The sequence below is a fragment of the Heliangelus exortis genome, chromosome 28 (genome assembly GCF_036169615.1).
Source record: "Heliangelus exortis chromosome 28, bHelExo1.hap1, whole genome shotgun sequence".
NCBI classification, from domain to species: Eukaryota; Metazoa; Chordata; class Aves; order Apodiformes; family Trochilidae; genus Heliangelus; species Heliangelus exortis.
This window is the reverse complement of record NC_092449.1, coordinates 2,660,105-2,683,972: the sequence shown is the minus strand read 5'-3', so window position 1 is coordinate 2,683,972 and position 23,868 is coordinate 2,660,105. Positions and strand designations below refer to the sequence as shown.

At 43.8% G+C, this 23,868-nt stretch overlaps 1 protein-coding gene across 4 annotated transcripts in view; it reads left to right on the top strand.

The window, feature by feature from the left end:
• Window positions 1-3,592: 3,592 nt before the first annotated feature.
• MLLT1 (MLLT1 super elongation complex subunit) overlaps window positions 3,593-23,868 on the top strand; it is a 36,929-nt gene continuing 16,653 nt past the window's right edge. For 2 of the 4 annotated variants that reach the window (XM_071727995.1, XM_071727996.1), the window contains exons 1-5: window positions 3,593-3,863; window positions 7,035-7,215; window positions 9,942-10,024; window positions 19,937-20,080; window positions 21,685-21,810. In XM_071727995.1, coding sequence (XP_071584096.1) covers window positions 3,852-3,863; window positions 7,035-7,215; window positions 9,942-10,024; window positions 19,937-20,080; window positions 21,685-21,810 — 546 coding nt within the window. In that variant the 5' untranslated portion in view covers window positions 3,593-3,851. Of the gene's footprint in view, window positions 3,864-7,034; window positions 7,216-9,101; window positions 9,186-9,941; window positions 10,025-19,936; window positions 20,081-21,684; window positions 21,811-23,868 lie in introns of those variants that run through there. The other 2 variants (XM_071727997.1, XM_071727998.1) reach the window with 2 other exon arrangements.

The window sequence follows — 23,868 nt, the reverse complement described above, 5'->3', positions numbered from 1 at the left end:
TACAGGACAACACCTCAGAAATCCTTCCCACCCCTGGGTTTCTCTGGCCAAGGCAGGAACAAGCACAGAGCAAAGTCTTTTTCCTACTTTCTTCTCCACCATCCCCAACTCTTGGGGCACAGTCCCCTCTCAAGGGCCAGGCCAGATGAAACACAGCTCAAGACAAGGATCTCTGAAGCAAGACTGGAAAGAAAACTAAAAAGCCCAACCAAAAATTAAGGAGAGCTGTCATGCTTCATTTGCATACTTGAATATGCAAATAAGATCTGTTTCTTATCCATTGGCACTGGCCCTACTGTAGATGGCAGCAACACAGCAGCTCTCTGCCAGCACACGGTGCCACAAAGAGGAACGCTAATTGGATTTGCAGGCGGTTATTGCAGAACCCAAAAGTTGCTGGAATAGATCTAAAGGAACAGGAGCTCAGCCCACGGCTGCCTTGGGTGTGAAGGCACTCAGCTGACAGCTCGTTAGCTTGAGATCTCTCTGCAAAATTAGAAGTTTGGAGGAGCCTGGATGGTTGTTGGCTCCACCTTCCCTCCCCAGCACCCGAAACTCCCAACGTAGTCCCGTGGAGCCTGGGAAATTTTCCACCTTTGGCTGTGGTTTTTTTATTTGTTTGGTTTTGTTTTGGGTTTTTTTGTGGGTTTGTTTTTTGTTTGTTTTTTTTTTTTTTTTTTTTTTTGGAGGGGGGAAAGCAGCTTGAACAGAACACTGGGGATAAGCTTGGTCAGTCCTTGAGCTGGGAACTGCCAGCAGTTGTGGGAATGTCTCTCCTTGAGTGTTTTCTCAGTTGAATGTCAAGAGCTACCCCAGCACATTTTAAATAATTAATCCACTGGAACTACTTGTCCCAGCACTGAGCCTCGGGTTCTGGTTTGGAGCAGGCACCAATACAATGATGTGCTGGCTCTTCTGCAGCACGTTTTGGGCTGCCCACCTCTGGTAGTGTGGAAGCTGTCTCCTGGCTCAGGACTTCCCATCCCTGAAGTTCTTGGTGGGATCCTGCCCCAGGTCTCAGAGCAGCTGAAAACTGGAGGAGCAACCAGTAGTGCAAAGCACAAGTGTGCAAAGCAGTATAAGTAAATATTGGGTGTGCTGAAGTGGGAGGGCAGTTCAGGTCCTGCACTGGGAGAGCACAAAAAAAAAGTGTTAACCCCAGACTGGGCAAAATCAAAGGCAAAGGAAAAAATTGACATTGATGATAATTAAAATAAAAAGCAAATTATGATTATTTTTCAAGAGAAAGCAACAGGCAAGTTTTCATTCAGGGTCTTGTGTGTCCCAGCAACGTCTCTTGCACAAGAAAAAAATTCAACAGAGCAAGAGTGGAGTCAAAACTGAGAGAAATGGAGACATTTCCAGAAAAGCCTCAGGCCTGGAAGTGTGTAACCACCAAGGACTGTGATCAAGCCATGAGTGAATAGTTAGAAAATAGAAGATTTAAACCTAAGAGTCACATGCATGGGAATAATGTCCACAATTAAAGATATCAGTGAGAACTCACAGAAAAAGAGGCCCTGTCTCAATGGGGAAGAAAAGAGACTGTCCAAGGAGATGTCTCTTGGGACTGCATCAGACAGAAACACGGAAAATGAAAACTGGAGCACTTAAAAGACTCCAAATCAGGCTCTCTTTTGTTGTTGTTGTTGTTAACTGAAGCGATTAAGCATTTTGCTTCACTAATATCCTCTATCAGGTTGATGAGGTAAACTGGCTCTTTAGAATGATTGGGGAACCGATTAATCCTTGCCTGTGGCTATCAGTTAGCAACAACACAGCGGGATTGGCTAACACGCGGTTTTTCTGCTGCCTTGCAGAGATCAACAAAGTATTTCAAACAAGAAAGTTGCACCAGGAAAAAAAAAAAAATAAAATTCTGCCTTGCTTCTAAAACAAGAAAAAAAAAAATTGCTCAGACACAGGCACAAATCGCGCTTGTAGCGTTAATTTAAGGCTCACCAAATCGAGCTCGCAACTTGTCATTTAGAGCCCTAAGGAAAAAAAAAAAAAAAAAAAGTAAATAAACCCCACTTTAACCCACTTTTCAGATGCAAATGCCACGCTCGGAGTCAGCCGAAGGGGGGAGGGAGGGGAAAAAAAAAAAACAAAACAAAACCGCATTTGCAGGGCGGGCGGCTCCGAAGCAGCCCCGGCAGTGACCTCCGGGCTCGTCCCCAGCTGAGCCCGAGGCTGATAACCACCCCTGCACTGAAGGAATCCCCGGCTCCATTTGCATTGCAAATCCTTCCCGCTACAAGAGCAAAAACCGAGATTTTGTTCCCCCTGCCCCGAACACCCCCGGCGGCCTCCATCGAGGCAAGGCCGGGGCGGGCGGCCCGCCAGGCCCGGGGAGGAGAGGGGAAAGGCGGGAAGATGGGAGAGGGAGGGAGAAAGAGGAGAAATGTGAGGAAAAAATGAGGGAAAGTGAAGGGAAAGAAATGAGGGAAAGAAGGGGGAATGTGAGAAAATGTGGGAGAGTGAAGAATGAGGGAGACTGAGGGGGGAAATTGAGACTGAGAGGGAAATGGAGACTGAGAGGGAAAATGAGAGAAAATAAGGGAGATCGAGAGGAAAATGTGAGAAAATGTCAGAGACTAAAGGACAAAATGAGGCAGGCTGAGGGGGAAAATGAGTGACTCCGGGAAAAAGCAAAGAAAGCGAGGGGGAAATTGAAACTGAGAGAAATTGTGGGAGATTAAGGGGAAAATGAGAGAAAGAAAATGAGGGAGACAGAGAGCAGTTGAAAGGAAATGGGGGAGATCAAGGGGGAAAGTGAGGGAGTCTAAAGGAGAACATGGGAGGAGAAAACCAGGAGAAATCAGGGATAAAGAGGAGAAGGGGTGGCCATCGAGGGAAAAGGAAGGAGTAAAAATGAGACGGAGGGAAAAGGAGAAAGGAGGCTGAATGAGAACAAGGGCTGAGGGCGAGCAGTGCCGCCAGCTCCCTCCCCAGCCCAGGCGCAGCCCTGCCCGGCCATTCCGGCCCGCTGTGTCCGCTGCGCTGGGAGCTGTGCTAGGAGCTGCGCTTTCCCTTGTTCTCAGCTCATTTGTGTACGAAATTAACAAACGGGTGAAATCGGCTGCCGCCAGCGGCGGGGAAGCGTGGGCCCAGTGAGGGAAAAGGGGCGGGTTCGCGCGGCCGGGACGTACAACAAGGCCCAAGCGCTTGGTCCCGGTGCCCGCTGTGCTGCGGAGCCGGTGACGGTCCCAGGGAAAGCACCTGGGAACGGAGCGCGGACCCGAGCCCCACCACTCCGCGGGAGACCGGGACCGGTGTGAGAGGTGGGGGGGTGAGGGAGGCCCCGCTCCCGCCCACCGCCCGCCCCGCCTCCCACTCCCCGCTAGACAGAGCGCAGGCCCCGCCCTTAACCCCGCCCCTTCTCCAGCCCGCCCGCCGCCGATTGGGCGTGTCCGCTGCCCGTCAGGAGGAGGCGGGGAATCCCGGCGGGTCTGTGGCGGAAGCCCCGCCTCCGGGCGTGCTGCGGCGCCGCTATTGGCGGGGGGCGGGTGCCTCTCTGCTGGCGTCGGTTTCCGGTTCCGCGGGGCGGGCGCCGGGGGGGGGGGGGGGTGGCGGGGCTGCTGCCTGTGAGTGACACACAATGAGGAGAGCGGCGGCGGCGGGGCCGTGAGGGGCCGCGACCGAGGAGGCGCCGGCCGAGGCGGAGGGGAGGGGGGTGGGGGGGGACGGGCGGACGGAGAGCGGCTTCGCTCCCAGGAGGAGGGGAAAAAGAGAGAGGGGGGGGGGAAGAGACACCGACACCACCACCGACACCACCCCCCCCTCCCCCCGGGCCGCCCACCGCCCAGCGAAACCGGGACCGAGCGGGGCCCGCGGCGCTGCGCCCAACCATGGACAATCAGGTGAGGGGAGCGGCGGCGCCCGCCCCGCCGCGGGGGTGGGGCCCCCCGGAACCGCCCCCCCCCCCCCCCTTCTCCCCCTTCCCCTTTTCCCGCGTGGGGGGCACGCGTGGGGAGGTGTCACTGGGTGGTCCCCACCCCCATGCTGGAGGAGGAGGGGGGGTTTTGTGGGGCATCGCCTTCCCTTTGGGGAGGGACGCCTCCTCCCCATATCCCTTTTATTATTTTCTTTTTTCTTTTTTTTTTTTTTTTTTGAGGGGGGGGGGTTGCTCAGCCCTCGCCTCTTCATGGGCGGCCACGCTGCAGCCTCGCCCTCGGCGGGGGGTGGGAGCAGCAGCAGCAGCAGCAGCCGCAGCGTTTCCCGCAAATTCCTGCCCGGAGTTTATTACCGGGAGGGGAGGTATCGGCGTTCCTGCCCCCCCTCAGCCGCCTTGCAAAGGGTTAATGGCACCGGGAGAGTCGTTCCCGGTGCGGGAGGCGAGGGGGAAGCCCTCAGGTAGCATCCCGGGGGGGCTGCGGAGGGGGATGGATGCTGGAACTTTACCTGAGGTGATCCTGAGCTCTGGGGCCTTTTGTGTGGGAGCTGGGAACAGGTTCCCTGCGAGGCTGAGGTTCAGGAGGTGAGCCCCGCTATCCCCGGAATAATCAGCCCAAAGGAGAGCGACTGGGAACTGGTTCTGGCTTTCAGGCAATTAGCACATCAAACAAAAAACCCGAGCAGCCTTCAGAATGTTTATTGAGAAGTTGAAAAGCGGACTCCTTTGTATTATTACAAATTGTTTGAATAGGATCCTGATTTCCCTTTGTTGAGAGACACGCTTAGGAGAGAGAAGAAGAAAAAAAAAAAAAAAAAAAAAGAGAAATCCCTCCATTTTTAGTGGAGCAGCTTTGGGTGTTTGTTATGTTGGGAGGTTGTATTTTCAAATGTTTCAACTTCTGGCTTAATTCATAGCAATTGTTAATTGGACCGAGATGTGAGGAGTGCAGCAAGTACAACTTTCACTCTCAGTTAAACAGTTCTCTCTTCTGTTTAATTTTGCTCTCTTCCACATAGACCCATCTGTTCCTCAGCTAAAATTTCTCAGCCGTTTCCGCTAGAAAAGCAAATCCTGTAGCCTGACAGTCATTTGCACTTCTCTGGAGATGGGTAGTAACTGGCAACAGTAGCACAATTTAAAGGGTAATTATGGAATCGATAACCTGAAGCTGCAGAACAGCCTGGCTGGGGTGATGGGAACGCTTGTGTGATCACTGTGGGAAGTATCCCAGATAAAGCCAGGCCTGCAAGCTCCCTCCGATGTGGGCTTAGGATTTAGGCAGGAGGTCTCCACATAATGCCCTCCCACCGTAGGGGAGATTGCTGTGCTTGGAGTGAAACACACCTTGCCTTTTTTTCTTGTGCCTGAATGCAACATGAAAGAACAGGCTGCTGTGTACCTTCATTTGTAGTGCAGGAGTGAGATGGAGCCAGTGTAGATAAGCCCTGAAGAGCAGAAAGGAAAGAAAAAAAGAAAAAAAAAAAAAAAAGCCTGCCAAGAGAACTTGCAGAGAAAGGTAACCTAAAGAAATGCTGTAGTAAAACAGATGAAGCAATTAATTAGCTGTCTTTGTCCCTGAGTCTTAGAATTGATGTGTTGGATGGCAGCTGAAGGCATTTTGCTATCAAGATAATTTTCTGGAAGAGTGTGCTAAGGCTTATAGTTGAAATTAGAACTGGTCTGCAATTTGGGAGGTCGAGCTTTGATGCCTGGTACTCTGTAGACCTCCTGTGTGATCTTTTTACAAAGAAAAGAATACTGAGCTGGAGTGCCTTATGTGTTCTCAGAAGTATTAACCATGCTCTGGAAATCTCCTTTCCACAAACAATCAGGTTGGATGTGTGAAATATTTTTTGAGCTCCTTGGTCATGCTCCTTGTTGAAGCTCCTCAGGGGAAGAACAAGGATAACACTTTCCCTAAATATTTGCTTAGGTGTGGGGGAGCTTGTTCTTCCCATGGTTGTTGTCTGACACTGTGCCCTCAGTCTGGGGCTGTGTCCACCTGTAATTCAGGTGATGACAAATAATGTTGCCTCTCCTGATGGTGATTGAGAACTGCCAGAAATAACAAGACATTTATTTTATTTTTCAAGTCTTAGGTGAAGAAGGGGGTAAGGAAGAAGGGGGTAAGGACTAAAAACTGCCCCCCCTCTTTTTTTTTCTTTTTTTTTTTTTTAAGATATCTAAGTTTCCAGTTGCTGAAGCTGGGTTTTGTTGGGTTGTTCAAGATCACAGTGCTACTGGTTGAGTTTGTAGAAGGTATATGCACAAAATTAATAAGCAGTCAGATACCTTGGGTGTTATTCCCTGCCTTTACAAATCTTGCCCCAAGATTTGCTTGCTTTACCTTATGTCTGCAGCACCTCTGCCTTTCCCCTGTTACAGCTGTTCAATTCATTTATTTTCTCCTGGCTGTGAAGTCTGCAATAATATGTGGATCTTCACAATTCATTTAATCTGGGTTTTAAGGCATCTAATGGGATTTTTGTGCTTTGAGTGAGACACTGAATACACCTTCTCTGTTATTCTATGATCAGAGCAGGAGTTGGGAGTGCAAATCAGAATGAGGTCATTTTAGAGCTGGGTATTGTGTGGGCATGGTCAGTGTTAGGCTTGGTCTTTGGAAATGCATTAATAAAAAACCTTTAAAAAGGTACAAGGAGCATCATAGCTGTATTCTAATGGATTACATATTCCAGAGAATAGCAAAAGCCAGCAATTCATGGTTTAATTTTTCCTGTTTTCAGATTAGTTTTCTGTCAGTGGTGTGAATTTTGTAAGCTGCGAACACCAAGTTCTGTCTCTGCTTTCTAGAAAAAAGGATTCTGCAATGAGGGCTTTGCTGACAATTTGCTTGATAAGTGAGGCAGATAAACCTATCCCTCTTCTAAAGCTGTTTTCTCTGCAGTGCTAATAGGAAGAAGAAAATAGGTAGGAAATGGTGCTAGGAGCTATTTTTATGGTACCCTTTCTGTCTACAACACTGTAGTTTTCAGAATCAGAGTAATCTCTCTGTAGAGGCTGTTGTTTCCCTCCCCTGTGGTGCTCGAGTGTCTTCTGCCTGTGGGGTTCAGCTTTCTGCATAACACATGAGCTGTTTCATTCTGCTGATTTTCTCCCCTCTATCCTAAAACAGTGCACAGTTCAAGTCAAACTGGAGCTGGGGCATCGAGCCCAACTGAGGAAGAAGCCTACCACAGAGGGGTTCACTCATGACTGGATGGTGTTTGTCCGAGGCCCAGAGCAGTGTGACATCCAGCATTTTGTGGAAAGGGTGGTCTTCAGGCTGCATGAGAGCTTCCCAAAACCCAAACGAGGTGAGTGTGGTTTTTTTTAAAGGTGCTTTATTAGGTCTTCCCTGTGTGAAGGAGCAGTGTGCGAGTGGAGGTTGTCTCAGGCTGTCATTTTGCTGTAAAATATCCCTCTTAAAGAGGAGCAAAATGTACATTGCAGGCACTTCAGCTTTAACCTCTACCATCTTTGTTTGAGGAAGGTCAGGGAGAATGGGACCTTTGTTCTGATGAAAGGGCTGGAGGTGAGGTGCTTTCTCCTCTTATTTAAGTGTTAGGACACGCAGGCTCTGAGGACACTGTGTCAGCAGAAGATAATTCATGTTACAAACTGGGAAAGATGGCTTTGATTTGTCAATATTCACCAACAAAAGCTGGAAGCATGTGATTGGTGAGAGATCAAATACTCAAATGCTCAAATACTGGGCTGGGTTACAGACTGAGAATGGAGGCTTTTGCAATGGTCATTAAGTTGCCATAAGGATTCTTGCCATTTCTAGCCTCAGGCACCAGTTCAGGTAGTATTTTAAGCCAGCAGAAATGATGCCAAATGGGTTGTGGTCTCTTTGCCACTGGCTGTATGTTCCAGTGTGCACAAGCACTGTGCAGTCAGCCAGGTTGGGGAGAGTATACAGATTGTAGTGTTGTTTTCTGCTGGATCTGTTCTTTTCTCCTGCTGGTTCTTTGCTCCTTCTGACTGGGCAGCTACATGAACCATCTTCTTGGCACTGGGCAGCAGGAGCTGAGGGTTGAGGTGGAGGAGCAGGAATTGCCCTTTTCAGCAGCAGCAAAAGGCTGAGAGCTACTTAAGGTTGTGTAACTGCCTCTGCAGTGTTATTGTTATGTTGTGTTACCAGGAATGCAGGCTGCCTGAGAGCACTGCTGTAAATTACTTTGTAATGTGCATTCTTTGAAATACTTCTTTGCTGGTCATGCAGGATGTCTTAGGACTGCCTCCTATGTGTGTTATTGGTGAGAGCCCACAGTGGAAAGTAACTCAGAGCTCATAAGGATGGGAATCCAGTCTGTATGTTAATAATACCTCCTTCAAACTGATGTAGTAAAACTGATGTATGATAAGCAAGAGCAATACTGAGCTGAAAGCTAATTTAGAGAGTAAAAGTTACAATCTGCTGTGCTACAATTCTTGTCATCTGGTGTAATTACTTTCTTACAAACAACTGTGTTAGAGTAGTACAGGCTCTTTGCTTGGTTGCCTTATCATCTACCTTTAAAGAGACTTCCATTTTTATTTTTTTTTTCCCCCCCAATGCTTGTCATGCCAGCCTGCTTTTAACCAAAGTGTGTATGGGTTGTGCATAAATGGTGTGGTGGATGTGTGCTGTCTCTGGAGTTGTTTGAAGGGTTTCTTCAGATGGTTTGCTCTGACTTGGAGCAGAATCTGCTGGTGGAGGTAGGCTTGGGCTGCTAGCAGATTGCTTGCAGAGTAATTTTAATTAGTTAGACTAGAGCTGCAAAGGAACAAAGGCTGCTTGGCAGATAGTCTTAAGATTCCTGCTGCCATATTGGCACTGTTCTTTGGTTTTGGGCTTTCTCCCCTAAATTACAGGGTTCTTGTATAGAATTCAAGTTAAAGCAAGTCTGAAGATTGTGATTATTTTTAGGTATGCTCTTTTCTTTTGCAGGTGAATCTTATTGCTTTCTAACACCTTTATGATGTGCTTAGAGCTGGGGATAATATATCTACATTAAAAGAAAGCTTTGTAATTTTGAGGTGCTGTTTCCTAATCATGTTAACTACTTGGAATTCTATAGAGAAGTAAAAAGATTTGCACTGAATTCCTCTAATGACTTAATTGGCTGTATTTATATACATTGTAGTGCATAAAGTGTATGAAGTGCATCCGGTTCCAGAGAGGGAAAATCTGTTTATCTCCTGTTTCTTTTGGCAGCTTTTATGGATAGCTGTGTCTTGGCCAAAGAAATGATCCTAGAATCTGTCCCTGGACTGAAATGCAGTGGTAGATGATAGGAAGGTAGCAGGATGGGGAAACTGAGGCAGGAAGCATGTAGGTTAATTTCTTCAAGGCAATTAACTTGTGTAATTGCTGTTCCTGCAGCAGGCAGCACCCTGACCTTAGCAGCAAACTGTTTAACCTTCCTCCCTTTCTCTGTGTGTGAAACAAACAGCCCTGCTTACCTGCCCTTCAGGTTTGGTACCAGGCTGGGATGAGGCAGCTTGTAGTTCAGCTGCTATTCAGTTATGAAAATTGAGAGTTACAGGACAGCACTTCAAGGAATAAAAACCAAAAAAACAAACAAACAAAACCCCCAACAGCTCACATCGTGTGGTGTTTTAATAAATATTGGCACCCAAGTAAATTTGACCTCTCCTTACTGTTCAAATTCCCACCTTTAGGGTCTTCCCCTTTTTTTTTTTTTTTTCCCAAGAGAGATCTAACTGGCAGTTTGCATTGTTTTGGAACAGCACAGAAATGTAATAGTATCTCCCTGCAAAAGGGGGGGAAGAATCTCCTGGAGACTCTGGTGTGGAGTGTTCTATGTTTCCTTTCCATGGGAGGAGCTAAGAACAGATTTTCATATTCTCATCTAAGCCCATGACCACCATCTTATTTTATTGTGTGGCTTGTTTTTTTCTTTTTTTCCCCAAAGGTCATGGTTTTAAATGTGTCCTGAGTCATCTGAGGCCCATTTCTCCTCTTGCAACTCCCTTTTAGCTCAGATTAAGTTGTGTTATATTCAAATTTAACATTTGTCTGTTCTCTTTTCAGTGTGCAAGGAGCCCCCTTACAAAGTGGAGGAGTCTGGCTATGCAGGCTTCATTATGCCCATTGAAGTACACTTCAAAAATAAGGTAGAATCTGATTTCTGGTCTTGTAATTGTTTTGAGCAGTGCCAGAGCCTGAAACTGCCTGACAGAAAGACTCTAAATTATGTGACTGTTTTATGTGTGTGTTTTTTATTAGTCTAATAAATAGAATTTAACTGAGAGTTGGAAGCTCCTGCCAGACTTCAAAAGAAAGCTTTTGGCAGAAATGGAATTATATAGAAAGGTAATATCAGGACAGTGATGGTCCCAGAGATTCTGAAGAGAGATTGTACTGCTTGTAACACACTTCTCAAGGGTGGGTAATGTTAAAGCACTTCAAAATATTTTATGCAAATAGGGAAGTAAATAAACATAAACTGCTGCTTTTATAAACATTTGTAAATACTGTGTTGACTGGTAATATGTTTAAAAAAACATTTTTAATGTGCAATCTTATTAAATTAACTGTACAGGTATAAAATTGGTAGAGGCCCAAGACAAAGATTTGCATGTGTGGGTCAGATATTTACAGCTATGTTGAAAATGTTGTAGTTCTGATTCAGTACTTTCCCAAAAAGAAAGCACTAAATATTTTAAATCTTAAGATTCATTGCCAACAAGTATATGAAGGTTAAACTTTGGGATTTATTGCTTGCTTTAAGTTTTACCACAGAGGTCACATGCTACAATGCTTGAAGAAGGTTATGAAAACAGAGATTTGAACACTTGTGTTCATATTAACTCAGTTTCAGTGAAATTGTTTTTCTTAAACATGAATACTGACTCTTTCTGGGTTTGATTACTGCTTAAGCAGTAATTGTTATTTATTATCCCTAAAAGGGAAACTAGATAAAATCAAATTTGACCATTAAGCCACATTACTATAACACATCCTCTCACCCCCAGCCCCCTCAGCCCTCTCAGCACAAGCCATTACCCCAGAGTTTGTTGAGAGCAGACCACATATAACAACCTCATTCAGTTTAGCTCCCCAGCATCCTTTCCCCTGTACCCCACAAACATATCTATCATTTCCTTCTCACCCCAGACTGGTGGTGTCATTTGTGAATAATTAATGTTTTAGTTGGGTTTTTTGGGGTTTTTTGTTGGTGGTTTTGGTTGGGTTTTGTTTTTTTTTGTTTGTTTCTACCACATTGCTCTTAGCCCACTTTGAGTCTTGAGTACTAAGGCAGATAAGGAGGCTGAACCACAAGATTTGTCTTCTCAGCCTGGAAATGTTTTACCCACAACTTTCTTTTGGGTGGGTGGGGTAAGCAAAAAGGATGTGAAGCAAAATGGCAGTTAAAGAGGAGAAGGAATGAAAGTTGTTGATAGAAGCAGCTTTTTTAGCAAATGCTGAAAACTATGATTTGAATGCCAAAAAAAGCCTCAAAAGCTTAAAAGTAGGTTGATTTCTGGTGGCTTTTCTGAGGTTTTGGATGGAGGAAACCCTTAATCTGCACTGTGTGTTGGCTTAATTCAGGTTCAAAATCTACCTTTGCATCTCTGACAAAAAATAAAGTGAATTCCACTTGGATTTCTTCTAAGGACAATCAGTAGCAACTGGGATGGGTGCACCATGTTTTCTTTCAACCCTTACCTTTTATTTTTCCTTCCTTCCTTTCTTCACCACATCTTTTCTCACACTTGCCTTTTCCCCACAGGTCCCTCCAATGACTTTGTCTTCCACAAGTCCTCAAGTTTGTTTCTGTCTTTTCTACCTCTCTTGTGGGTCTTTTTTTGGGTTTTTTGGTTTTGTTTTGTTTTTTTTTTTTTTGTAACTTGGGGGTTTTTTAGTAGGTGCATTTGTTTGCTTTGAACTCTCAACTCCATTCATGTGTTTTCTTTCTTTCTTTCCACCCCTCCTATTCTTGTGCTTCTCACAGAGTACAGAACTGGCAGCTTTTCAGAATATAACTTGGTTTCACACCCACCAGGGTCATCACTTCTCATTGTTTCTAGAAGCACGTGACTGCATAGTTGTTCTTTCTGTCATTAGGGATAGGATGGCTTTTATAAATAAGGGAAATAGGTGGTCTCTGTTCTTGGTGGAAACAATGGAAGGAGCAGTTAATTTAGGAGAAGGCAGTTTGGTTTTGGCATTTTGCTTTTCAGAAAGATGAAAAAAAATAAAGAGAAAAAATAGATTTTCGGTGCAGACTTGTTTTCAAAACTACCAGTCCTCAAAATGCTCATCCTTGTCCTGCTATTCAAGTGCATCCACTTCTGAGGTGATTGAAAAAAAAATTGACTAGTTAAGGAGTTTTGGATAGCAGCACTGTTAGGAAATTGGGGCAAGTAGTGATTGAGGGGAAAAAGCAATAGCTTCCATCTCCCAGCACATCATTTGAGCAGAGATGTGTTCTCAGGTTCAGCCATGAACTAGAAATATGTGAGCTTTACTGAAGTCTTTGGAAATTTGCTTCTACTGCTTAGAAGTTTTTGGTCCTTATGTCATCAAATCTGACATTCCCTCTCTGCACATTTGGAAGTTAAGCCTGGTACTTAGGGTAGCTGGAAGCTTGGAGGCTGCCTGATGATCTGAAGAATTTGACTCCTCTGACCACTGTTGCCTGGCTCTAATGCCCTCCTGAAATATTAAGAGCTATGATTATTTTCATTAAGTGGAGTGGAATATGAGAGAAATACTTCTGCAAAGGCAGAAATGCAAAGACAAAGGTGAGCAAAGACTGGGCTGTAGAAGAAATTAGGGAAAGAGGAGGAAGAATGGCAAAGGCTTAGGATACAGCCTAGGTTTTTTTCTCCTGTATTCAAGAATGTAACATTAAAGCACCAAATAAATAAGTCTTTACTACTTGTAGACCATATGTTCACTCTGATCTGTGTAAACCTGTTGACACTGCTGGGGATCAGCTGGTGTGTGTGGAGCAGATATTGTTCTGAATTTCCCTGAATTGATTACAGCACTTGGGACTCATCCTTGAATAACTCCTTTCAAGTAGATGTCATGGGTTGGCTCTGGGGTTGGGCAGAAAAGGCCCTGGGTGGCTGGGCAGGGTGGGTTCTTTCTGCCCATATGCTCCCCACATTCTAGCAGGGTTTTGTTGAGTGAAGTGTGTCCTCTCAGTTGAAACAAGAGTTGCAAAAGCCTTTGGGATTTGTTTATCGATGCATGTTTGGCTTTGTAAAGGTGAGAAGAGAAAGGCTTTAAAGAGGGAGTGAGCTGATCTGAGCAGGCTGATCTTTGCCATGGTTGGCTGAAATTTTTTTTATTTTTTTTTTCCACCCTTTAAGCCTCCTTTCTTAGCTGTTTCCTTTCCCTCTTCTAATTTGTTACTAGGATGATAAATAGTGGTTGTCAGAGCCAGTGTACTCTTTGCTTTGGCTAAAGAAACACAGGCATGCTCACTGTTAAGGAACAGTTTTACTAAGAATGGCTCAAGAATATTTTTAATGAATTTCAGCAGGGATCTTCTTTTATTTTAGGCCACTTTGCACAAAACTCCCTGTTAACTCTGTGTTGGAGTCCTCTCTTACTGTTATTGCTGCTGCTTGGAGTCAGTGCCCTTGGCTCCACTGAAGCTTTTGGTGCTTTCCAAGTGTCAGGAGGGCATTCAGAAAGGTGCAGGAGCCTCTTCTTACCCTCTATGAACAGACTGACACCTCGTTGGCATCTGTTTGTCCTTCCTGGGCTGTAATTCAGTGCCTCAATAAACAGGTGCTTTCTCAGGCTTCTAATTTGAATTACATGAATTTTGAATATTGCTTCCAACCCGGGCAGTCTGTGCACCTGAGCTCCCTGGAGTGGGGCAGTGGTCTCTGCAGTGGTCTCTGCAGTCCCAGCTGATGTTGGGGACCTGCTGGAGCTTTTGCTTCTGGAACTGAACCTGAAAACCCAATGGCAGGGGCTGAGGGGGCTGAGTGATAAAGCAGAGTTGCCTGATGAGAGTGGATCACTTGGGATTGTTGGCCTGAAAATGTTAGTGTGCTATTTTTATTTTTAAATCCTTTGTGTTCCTTCCTGTAATGAGGGCTGCTGTTAGTGGCTTCTGGTGCTTGAATCAATACAAACTGGGTACAACAAATGCTTTGCTGTCTTTCTACCATGCCTTCCCTACCCTCTTCTCCCCCCCCCTCCATTTCAACAGTCTCAAGGCTTTTTCTGTAGCCTCATTGTTGTCTCCAAATAACACCTTCCACAGTGGCTGATGTTGTAATCTGGCAGCTGTAATCCAGGTCTGACTTTGGTATTCAGCCCCTGTTACCTTTTTTTGCACCTTAATCAAATAAGATCAAATTGTCTCCAACCCTCATCCCACCCCCCAAAAAAAAACCAACAAAAAACCAAGCTAAAATACAGGTATGACTTTGGTATTCATTCCCTGTTACCTTTTTTTGCACCTTAATCAAATCACATCAAATTGTCTTCAACCCTCATCCCACCCCCCCCCAAAAAAAACAACAAAAAACCAAGCTAAAATACAGGTCTGACTTTGGTATTCATTCCCTGTTACCTTTTTTTGCACCTTAATCAAATCAGATCAAATTGTCTTCAACCCTCATCCCACCCCCCAAAAAAAAACAACAAAAAACCAAGCTAAAATACAGGTATGACTTTGGTATTCAGCCCCTGTTACCTTTTTTTGCACCTTAATCAAATCAGATCAAATTGTCTTCAACCCTCATCCCACCCCCCCCAAAAAAAAACAACAAAAAACCAAGCTAAAATACAGGTCTGACTTTGGTATTCATTCCCTGTTACCTTTTTTTGCACCTTAATCAAATCAGATCAAATTGTCTTCAACCCTCATCCCACCCCCCCAAAAAAAAACCCAACAAAAAACCAAGCTTAAATACAGGTCTGACTTTGGTATTCATTCCCTGTTACCTTTTTTTGCACCTTAATCAAATCAGATCAAATTGTCTTCAACCCTCATCCCACCCCCCCCAAAAAAAAACAACAAAAAACCAAGCTAAAATACAGGTCTGACTTTGGTATTCATTCCCTGTTACCTTTTTTTGCACCTTAATCAAATCAGATCAAATTGTCTTCAACCCTCATCCCACCCCCCCAAAAAAAAACCCAACAAAAAACCAAGCTTAAATACAGGTCTGACTTTGGTATTCATTCCCTGTTACCTTTTTTTGCACCTTAATCAAATCAGATCAAATTGTCTCCAACCCTCATCCCACCCCCCAAAAAAAAAACCCAACAAAAAACCAAGCTAAAATACAGGTCTGACTTTGGTATTCATTCCCTGTTACCTTTTTTTGCACCTTAATCAAATCAGATCAAATTGTCTTCAACCCTCATCCCACCCCCCAAAAAAAAAAAAAAACAACAAAAAACCAAGCTAAAATACAGGTCTGACTTTGGTATTCATTCCCTGTTACCTTTTTTTGCACCTTAATCAAATTAGATCAAGAATTTCTCTCCAACCCTCACACCCCCAAAAGAAAAAAAAAAAAAAAAAGGCAAGCTAAAGGTCTGGTGTAATTTTGTTCTATTCCAATATAAGGCAGAAGGTATTAATGTAACATGGGTAAGATGTTGCATTAGTGCCTGTTTAAAGATACTACCTCCTGATTTCTGTGCTGGAGATAAAAGGCTGCCAGTAGTTACAGGATGGATATGTGTAACTTGGGCTTTTTTCTATTAGTGGAAAGGGAGATAAGCAAAGCAAGCAGAGAAATCTCTTTGATTTTCCCACCGAAGTTCAAAATAAAAACATGGATCTTTTCTACCCCTTGGGCAGTGTTTGTAGGTGTGATGCATAGAATACATAGAAAAATCCTGGAGATGGGAAAAATATTTATGTTTCAGATTAGGTGCAGGTATGGCAGGGGGGGTGAAATTGGAGATCAGCCCCAGCTACCTGCCAGGACTGAGCCATCAGGAAGGTGTCTGGAAGGAAGCTCAAGAGCCTGTGTGTGATTGAGGCTTTTAATTTTCACTTAAATTGCTGTGTTATTGGGGTAGGGTCTGCACAGGTTTGAGGAAAGGGGGAGTAGATTTAGCCTGTTCATATTTATTCAGCTGAAAGCTGTGAGAGGAGGAGTAAAACTTGTCATTTTGTCCAGCCTTTGAGTGGAAGCATTTATTGCTCACATTTTGCTCACATTTTGTACGTCTGTCCTCTGTTGTTTTACCCAACCTGCAGCATTTCCTATTGTGCTGCTGCTGAAGGCTGAGTCTTCTTTTTTTTTCTTTTTTTTTTTTTTTTTTTTTTTACCTTTTTCTGTAATAAATTAATACATATGAGGAGTTTACCTATTCTTCTATTTGAGTAGACAGTTTTCTGAGCCAAAACGTGGGTGAAGAGAACAGAGAACCTGGTTAACACAGGAGCTTTTCTAGGCATGCCAGCACCACAGCCTGCATTTGTAAGAGCTAATAAGTTATTAAATGCTTGTCTTTGAGCACTGAATATATTTTCCTAATTTTCAAGCCAAATAAAAGCTTTCAGATGGAGGAGAGTTCCAAAATGCTGTTGTTCTACTTAACTCCATAGAATCTCAGAAAAGCCGAGGGTGTTTCAAGGACTTGTTAGCTGAATGGAAGGTAAAGGTTTGTTGGTTTGAGGTGGGGTTTTTTGGTTATTTTTTTTTTTTTTTTTTACTTCAAAAAAATGGATATTGGGCTATCCACTTTTAAATATCCTGTCTCCAAGCAGAGTGGAGGACTTGTCAAACGGGTTGTACCAGCCTGGAGAGGGGTTTCATTTATTGAGACGTTATGAACCAGTTAGGGATAAATGACTCTGTCAGGCTGGGGCTGTGGCAAAAGGAAGGGAAGTGGTGTTTAAATGTTAGAGTTATTGAATAACCATGAGCCTGCTTCCTTGGTGTGCTAGATTTTTGTAGATAATTTTGTTTTATGGCTTTCTAAAAGTGATTTATGAGCTTTATGCGCACGCTACCAGTGAAATTCTTTTGATTTGTGTAAAGTGGCAAAGGGCACACCCTGCCTTCAAAACAAGACAAGGAAATTTTAACAAAAGTGTTTGAAAAATTTCTCCTTTTTATAAAAAGTGCCAAAAGAACTTTAACCCATTACTTCAGAAGTGGGAAGAAAAACAAAGCAACTCCAGTGTTCCTAGCAGCGGAGTGGCAGACAGGAGCTGGAAAACAGTAAAAGTAAAGTAAAATACTCAGCTTTGGAGTCTGGAAGTGGAGTAGGGGGATTCTCTGAGTGGAGGGGAATACACAGTGTCTGCAAATGAAGCTTGACCCTAGGTTTGTGGTACCCACTTCTGGATTCCTTCTCTGCCATGGTGAGGTTTTAAGGGGCAGATTGCAACTGAGGTTCTAAAGTAGCTTGCTGAGGCTTCCCATGCCAGTCCTAATTTCTTGTCCAAACTGACAAGTTAATTTTAATCTGAATAAATGCAAAATCTAGCAATTAGAAATGGATGTATTTCGACCTTTCTGAAGTCTTTTTTGGAAGCAAGGCCTTTAATAAAAGCTTATGGTCTTGGAGAGCAACAAGGTGTCCACAGAAAGTCAGTCTCTGCCTGTTTCAGTTTTACTTGTTGACATCAAGGGTTTAATATCAGAAGGTGGAATAATCTTAAGTAAATTTTGACCTGCTCAAATAGTTCCTCCTCAGGAACAGGAGCATGTGAGGTGTTGCAGTTTGCAAACAGACTGCCTGGACCTGAGTTCTTAGGGTGAGAAAGTACCCACACTATTGCCACACCAAGCAGCAGGATACGGAGATCCCAAGGTGTTATTTAGGAGGGCTTTGAAGTGTGGTTTTTCTTTTTTTTTTTGAATGTGGCTTTCCATTTAAAGGCAGAGGGTGTGTAGGTCCAGGTCAATTGTGAGAGATTTTCCTTGCTTTTTCTTCTCCCCCCCTCCCTTCTTTTTTTTCCCCTTTTCTCTTGATGGTTGTTTGAGGCTTTTAGGGGGGGGACCGGATGGGTTAAGCTTTGGAGTGTCTTGAGCTGTAATCATTAGCTGATCAGTGAAGGCAGTAAAGGAAAGAATGTTTATTTGCAGCTTTTTGCTTTGAGACTTTTGTACTCCTTTTAGGACTGCTGTAATCTTAACTATTCACTTGGGGGAGGAGGGGGGCTTCTGGTGGCCTCAGATGATACAAAGGATATTTTAATGATCAAGGTACTTAGCTAGGGCTCAGTTCCCAGGGCAGTCATGATCTCCAAGTTGGAGAAAAATCACAGTGAAAAACTGTCTTAATTTTACAAAAAGTGGAAACTTGTCAATAGAGGTATGATAAATATTTGGGGGCAGAGGGGGGTGTTTCTCTGATGCTTTTGATTCTCTGTAAGGAATGGGATAGCTGAGATTAAAGGGAAATCAATCCCCTAGTCCTCCTCAGGAAGCAAAGAGGCAAAGCAGAGCTGTGATAATGTGATGGTGAAACAGCTTCTGACCAAAGCTTTTGCTAATATATCCAGGATCAATGTATTCTGTTATTAACTAGGAAAAACATTTTAGAAGCAATTCTTAGGCCACGTTTGGATTTCTATTCATCCTTCATTTAAGTTTATTAGACTTTGAGGGACCCTTTACAGCTGCTGTTTGAACTCCAGCAAAAGCACACACATGCAGAGCTCACTAATGATTCAGTTAATGAAAATGTTTGTAGCAAAAGAAGAAAATGACAATGCAGTGTATTTTGCAAGCATTATTCTTCCTCTTCCTATTCATCTGTTTAGTAGACATTGAACCCTTTCACGTGTGCCTGGGTTCTTCAGGGCTTTTCCAAAGGAGGGTCTGATGACCCTTGTGGTTGTAGCATGCTCATAGGAGGCAATTCCATTGTCTGTGTCTGCTCAGATGTCTGCCTGCCCTTGTCTGGGGAGCGAGGACCAAAAACCTGGACTCCCAGATGAGCTCAGGGTGTTGGTTTTGATGTAAACCTGGCGTGGTTACCACGTTTTTTATTATTAGAGGTGGAGATTGTACAAGAAACGGTTTCTCCAACGCCAAGCGAACAGCAGGAATCAGTGTTGTCTGAAGCTGTTTGAGGCTTCAACCTATTTTCAGCAAATCTAATGGCTCGGGCTGGGAGCCTGCAGTGCCTGTTCCCATACAACAATGCAACTGCACCAGGAATCTGAGCTGCTGGATAGGAATTGTGGAAAAGGCTGCTGTGCAGCTGCTCGATGGTGCGCGCTGAACGAGGCGTGGGGGAAGCATTCATGTAAATCCTGAATGTACTGCAGGGCTCTGTGGTGGTTCAGGAGAGGCTCTTCTGCCACGTTTGGGGAGTTTTCATCTTGAAATGCAGACTACAAGATGGTGGTGGTGTGTGCGGGGAAAAAAAGTCCTATCAATATTTGTGCTGGAGGAGTAGCAGGCAACGTTTGCGGTTTCAGAGGGGGGAGAAAAAAAAATGAAGGGTTTTCTTCTGCTGTTTGCTGTGCTGCTGCAGCAGGTGGAACAAAACCAGTGAGGCACAGATGATCCCCAACATGCATACAAACTCTGGGTTTCTTCAGTGAAAATGCCCTTGGAAAGTTCAAAAGCTCAGGATCTCTTCCCATTCAGGCCCTGCAATATGCATATTGAAAAGGATTTTTACAGAACGAGTCATCCTTTTACTGTTGGGTTTAATCTTTCCTTGGTACCCGCAGAGATCCTCTGAGTTCACAGGGTTTTCCTTCTCCAGATGAAGGATTGTGCTTTCCCTAATAATTATGCTGATAGTACAGTTACTTCCCCAAGGAGACAGGATCAGACAGTCCACTGGACCAAGCTTGTGAATCTCTTTTCTTGAGCAGCTTTTACCAGACTGTTGGCTCTCAGTATCCTCATCTGGGTGTTTCTTTTGCTGTGAGAAACCATGTCTGAGTTTCTGATGAGCCAGTATGTTAACTTCAGGCCCTAATAGTTTAATTTATAGCTCTGTGATCTCCTGATGAAAAATTTGATGACTGCACCGCTTATTCAGTGGTTTATTTGGGATTTTGAGGAGTGACTTTGAATCCTTTGCTTCTGCAGCTTTCCCAAAGTCTTTCTTGTTTTTAGGAGGAGCCAAAAAAGGTTTGTTTCACATATGACCTCTTCTTAAATTTGGAGGGAAATCCACCTGTGAACCACCTCCGTTGTGAGAAACTGACTTTCAACAACCCCACCAAGGAATTCAGGCGCAAACTCATTAAGGCTGGAGGGGTAAGTGGAGACCTGAAGGGGTTCTGCTACAATGTGTAGAGATTTCATTTGATTCTGGGCTTTCTTTTCAGCTGCAGCCCAGCAGGCTACAGTTTTTCATCTAAAGGATGACCCAGCCAATTTTTATTCCTGGTTATACAACTGCAGCACTTGAAGCAGAACTAAACCGTTGCTGGTGTGCTTGGTGGCACTTAATTTTCAATTTAAATGTGAACATTAATATCAAAGCACTAAAACCTATCTGGAAACAGAGATCTGTGGATGTTGCACTCTGTCCAGCAGGCAGCTGCAGTTATCTGTGACCTTCCTGGTGTCCTGAGCTGTATCAAGGCTTCCAGTCTATTCCTTGCTCATTTTTGCCACAGGAGAGCTCAAGGCTTTGTGATCAATAAATGTCCTCTAAATCTGAGCTCAGCTGCTTGTTGCTTAAGTAATAAAAAATTAAGGGAAATGTTTGGAATATAGAGTGAAAAGGAGTGAAATGGATATACTTTTGAAAGATTTGGGTTGCTATAGTGCATGAAGTTTTTAACCAGACAGGGGATGTCATGCCTGTATTCTGAGACAACCCCACTTATTAATACTGTATAACTGTCCTCTGCTCAAAGACTTGATTCAAAATGGTCTTAATTGCTGGCAAATTTTTCTTCTAAAAAAAAAACAACAACAAAACAATCAATTAAAAACATCCCATATTTCTAGCCTGAACAAGTAAAGAAGTTGTGGGGAAGTTTTTTGATAGTAAGTCTCAGTAAGTATTCCAGCTGTTGAGACTCATCATAATTTAGGAGGCCTTTTTATGATTTGCCAGACTTCTCTACAGGGAAATTCTGAAAAGAAAATGAAATGTCCAAGACTGGGATTTTTAAATTTTTTTATTTGGTGAACCTTGGTGTGCCAGTGCTTTTTTGTGATGGACACAAATGGAAGGTGTTTCTTTCAGCCAGAGGGTGGCTAGAACTACATTTGCTTCTTGGGGTTTTCCTAGTACACAGTTGTATTCCTTATGTGTTGAGGTGTTTTGTCTGGGAATTGCTTTTGATGCCTTCCAACTAGTGGAAAAATTTTCAACAGGATTGTTCTGGCAGAATATAGGGGAAGAAAGAGGGAAAGTGGTTCATGGAGCTCAGTGCTGAGTGTTAGGACCTTGTCAAACGAGAGACCCAAGGCCTGATTATATCCCTTTTTTAATTTTTTTTCTGTGTGAATTCACCTTCTAAATTGATAAAGTTTGGCTTATTCCTCCAGATTTACTTTGCAACCTTTTTGGAGTATAAAAACATTTGCAGCAGAACACACAGTTCTTGTCCAGAGCTTTATTGCCTACTTGTGCTCAGAATCTTGACATTCCCTTTGAGGAAAATACTTGGATATTACATGTTGCCTTTCATTTTTTTGCTGTTTTTTAATGTTCTATATTTGAGCTGCCTTGAAACTGAGCACTGCCTAGACAATATATTTTTATGGCCCTTGAGCTGAGAAAAAAAAAAATAATCCAAAAGATGAATAATAGGGTGTTAATTGAGCAAGTGGCTTAATATAATCATGTGTTAATAGTCCATGGGACTTCACTCATGCATAATTTTTCCCCTTTTTATTATTAGGTGATGGTAATGCCAGAAGGAGCAGAAACTGTTTCAAGACCAAGTCCTGATTACCCAATGTTGCCCACAATACCACTCTCTGCCTTCTCTGATCCCAAGAAGACCAAACCATCTCATGGGTCAAAGGTCAGTGACCATGTTTTTGTGTCACCCTGAGGTGAAGAATTCTTTCAGGACACACTGCCAAGAGCTTGTTTAGCAGCTGTTTCTGGCTACTTTTAATTCTGAAAATGTCCTGTTTGTAGTTCACTAGCTAATGGTCTGGAACTCATCATAATTTAGGAGGCCTTTTTATGATTTGCCAGACTTCTCTACAGGGAAATTCTGAAAAGAAAATGAAATGTCCAAGACTGAGATTTTTTTTATTTTTTGATTTGGTGAACCTTTATCTTCTTCCTGATCTGCTCTAGCACATAAAGAAGGAAGTCCTTTCTGATTGGCCTGACTTGTATCCTTGATGCTGAGGATGAATTATCTGGGTCTTTCACTGTTTGCCAAGCTGTACTCTGAGTCCTTGTGTTTCTTTGCAGCATAATTGAGTAGAGTGCCAGCACTTCCCCTGTCTTTAGATCTATGCAGGATAGTGGTGTAAAGAGCATAAAATAGGCTGTGTTTGGGCAAATTCTGTACATAAAGCTTGAGGACAGGCTAGAGAGAGTACAGAGAAGAGTCATGAGGATGATACAGGACTGCAGTACCTGCCATATGAGGAGAGGCTGAGAGAAGTGGGTTTGTTCAGCCTTGAGCTTAGTGGAGACCTTATTACCATGTTCCAGGACTTCAGGGGGGGTACAAAGAAGATGGAGACTCCCTGGTTACAAGGAGCCCCCTGGACAAGCCAAGGGGCAATTGGCACAAGTTGCTCCTGGGGAGATTCAGATTGGACACAAGAGGAAAATTGTTCCCTCTGAGGTCAGTCAGACCTTGGAATGGTCTCCCAGGGGAAGGGGCTGGGGAAGTTTTAAGTCTCAGCTCAAAAGGGTGCTGAGACATCTCAGATAAGAAGTGATATGAGAAGGGTTGGACCAGATGATCCTTGAGGTCTCTTCCTACCTGACATTCTACAGAACATCTGATTTCAATACTGAACATTTGCACTATTTAGTTCTTGAGACTTCTGAAGAAGCTTCAGTTTTCTTTTTTTTTCACTTGTGTGATGAAGCTGTTTTTGTGTAATTCTACAACAATCCACAGGCAACACGTTTGGAAGCAGATTGCATCCTCTTTATCAGCATGAACAGTCAGAAATATGAACAGCAATTCATTTTGTGGTGCAATCCAATTCCCATATCCATTTTGTTCAGGGCTCTAAACACTTCTGGCTCTTTGGTCATGCTTTCTGATGTTGATGTTATGAAGCAGAATAAAGATGGTTTATGTCTTGGTGGCTGATTTCATTTTGGTCAGGAATTAAGCATTAGAACATACAGAAAGCAGAAGAGAGGTAAAGGGCTCTGACACAAACTCTGAAAACTGCCAGTAACTAAAGACAAAATAATCTTCTGGTTCTTTTCCTCCAGGTTGCCCTCAGAGGTGCATAAGTTTGCATCTCAGCATGTCCAGTTCATGCCCCAGTGCCTCCCCACAAACCCCTCTTTGAAGTGGTTTGAATTCACATGTAACTGGCAAAGAGAAGGACTCCTTTGCCTTCATTTATCCCTGACCCTTGGAGAGGTAGAGTCCTAATGATTGGTGTCTAAAGGCTCTTATTAAAGGTGATAAAATGCCTGCTGATACCAGAGGCTTTGGCTTTCTTAGGGTTCATAGAATCATAGAATCCTAGAGGTTGGAAGGGACCTCGAAAGATCATCTAGTCCAACCCCCCCTGCCAGAGCAGGGCCCCCTAGAGTACATCCCCTAGGAACGTGTCCAGGCGGGTTTTGAATGTCTCCAGTGAAGGAGACTCCACAACCCCCCTGGGCAGCCTGTTCCAGGGCTCTGTCACCCTTACAGTAAAAAAATTTTTTCTGATATTCAACTTGAACCTCCTATGCTCCAATTTACACCCATTACCCCTTGTCCTATCACTGGTCACCACTGAGAAAAGCCTAACTCCATCTCCCTGACACTCACCCCTTACATATTTGAAAACATTGATGAGGTCACCCCTCAGTCTCCTTTTCTCCAAACTAAAGAGACCCAGCTCCCTCAGCCTTTCCTCATAAGGGAGATGTTCCACTCCCT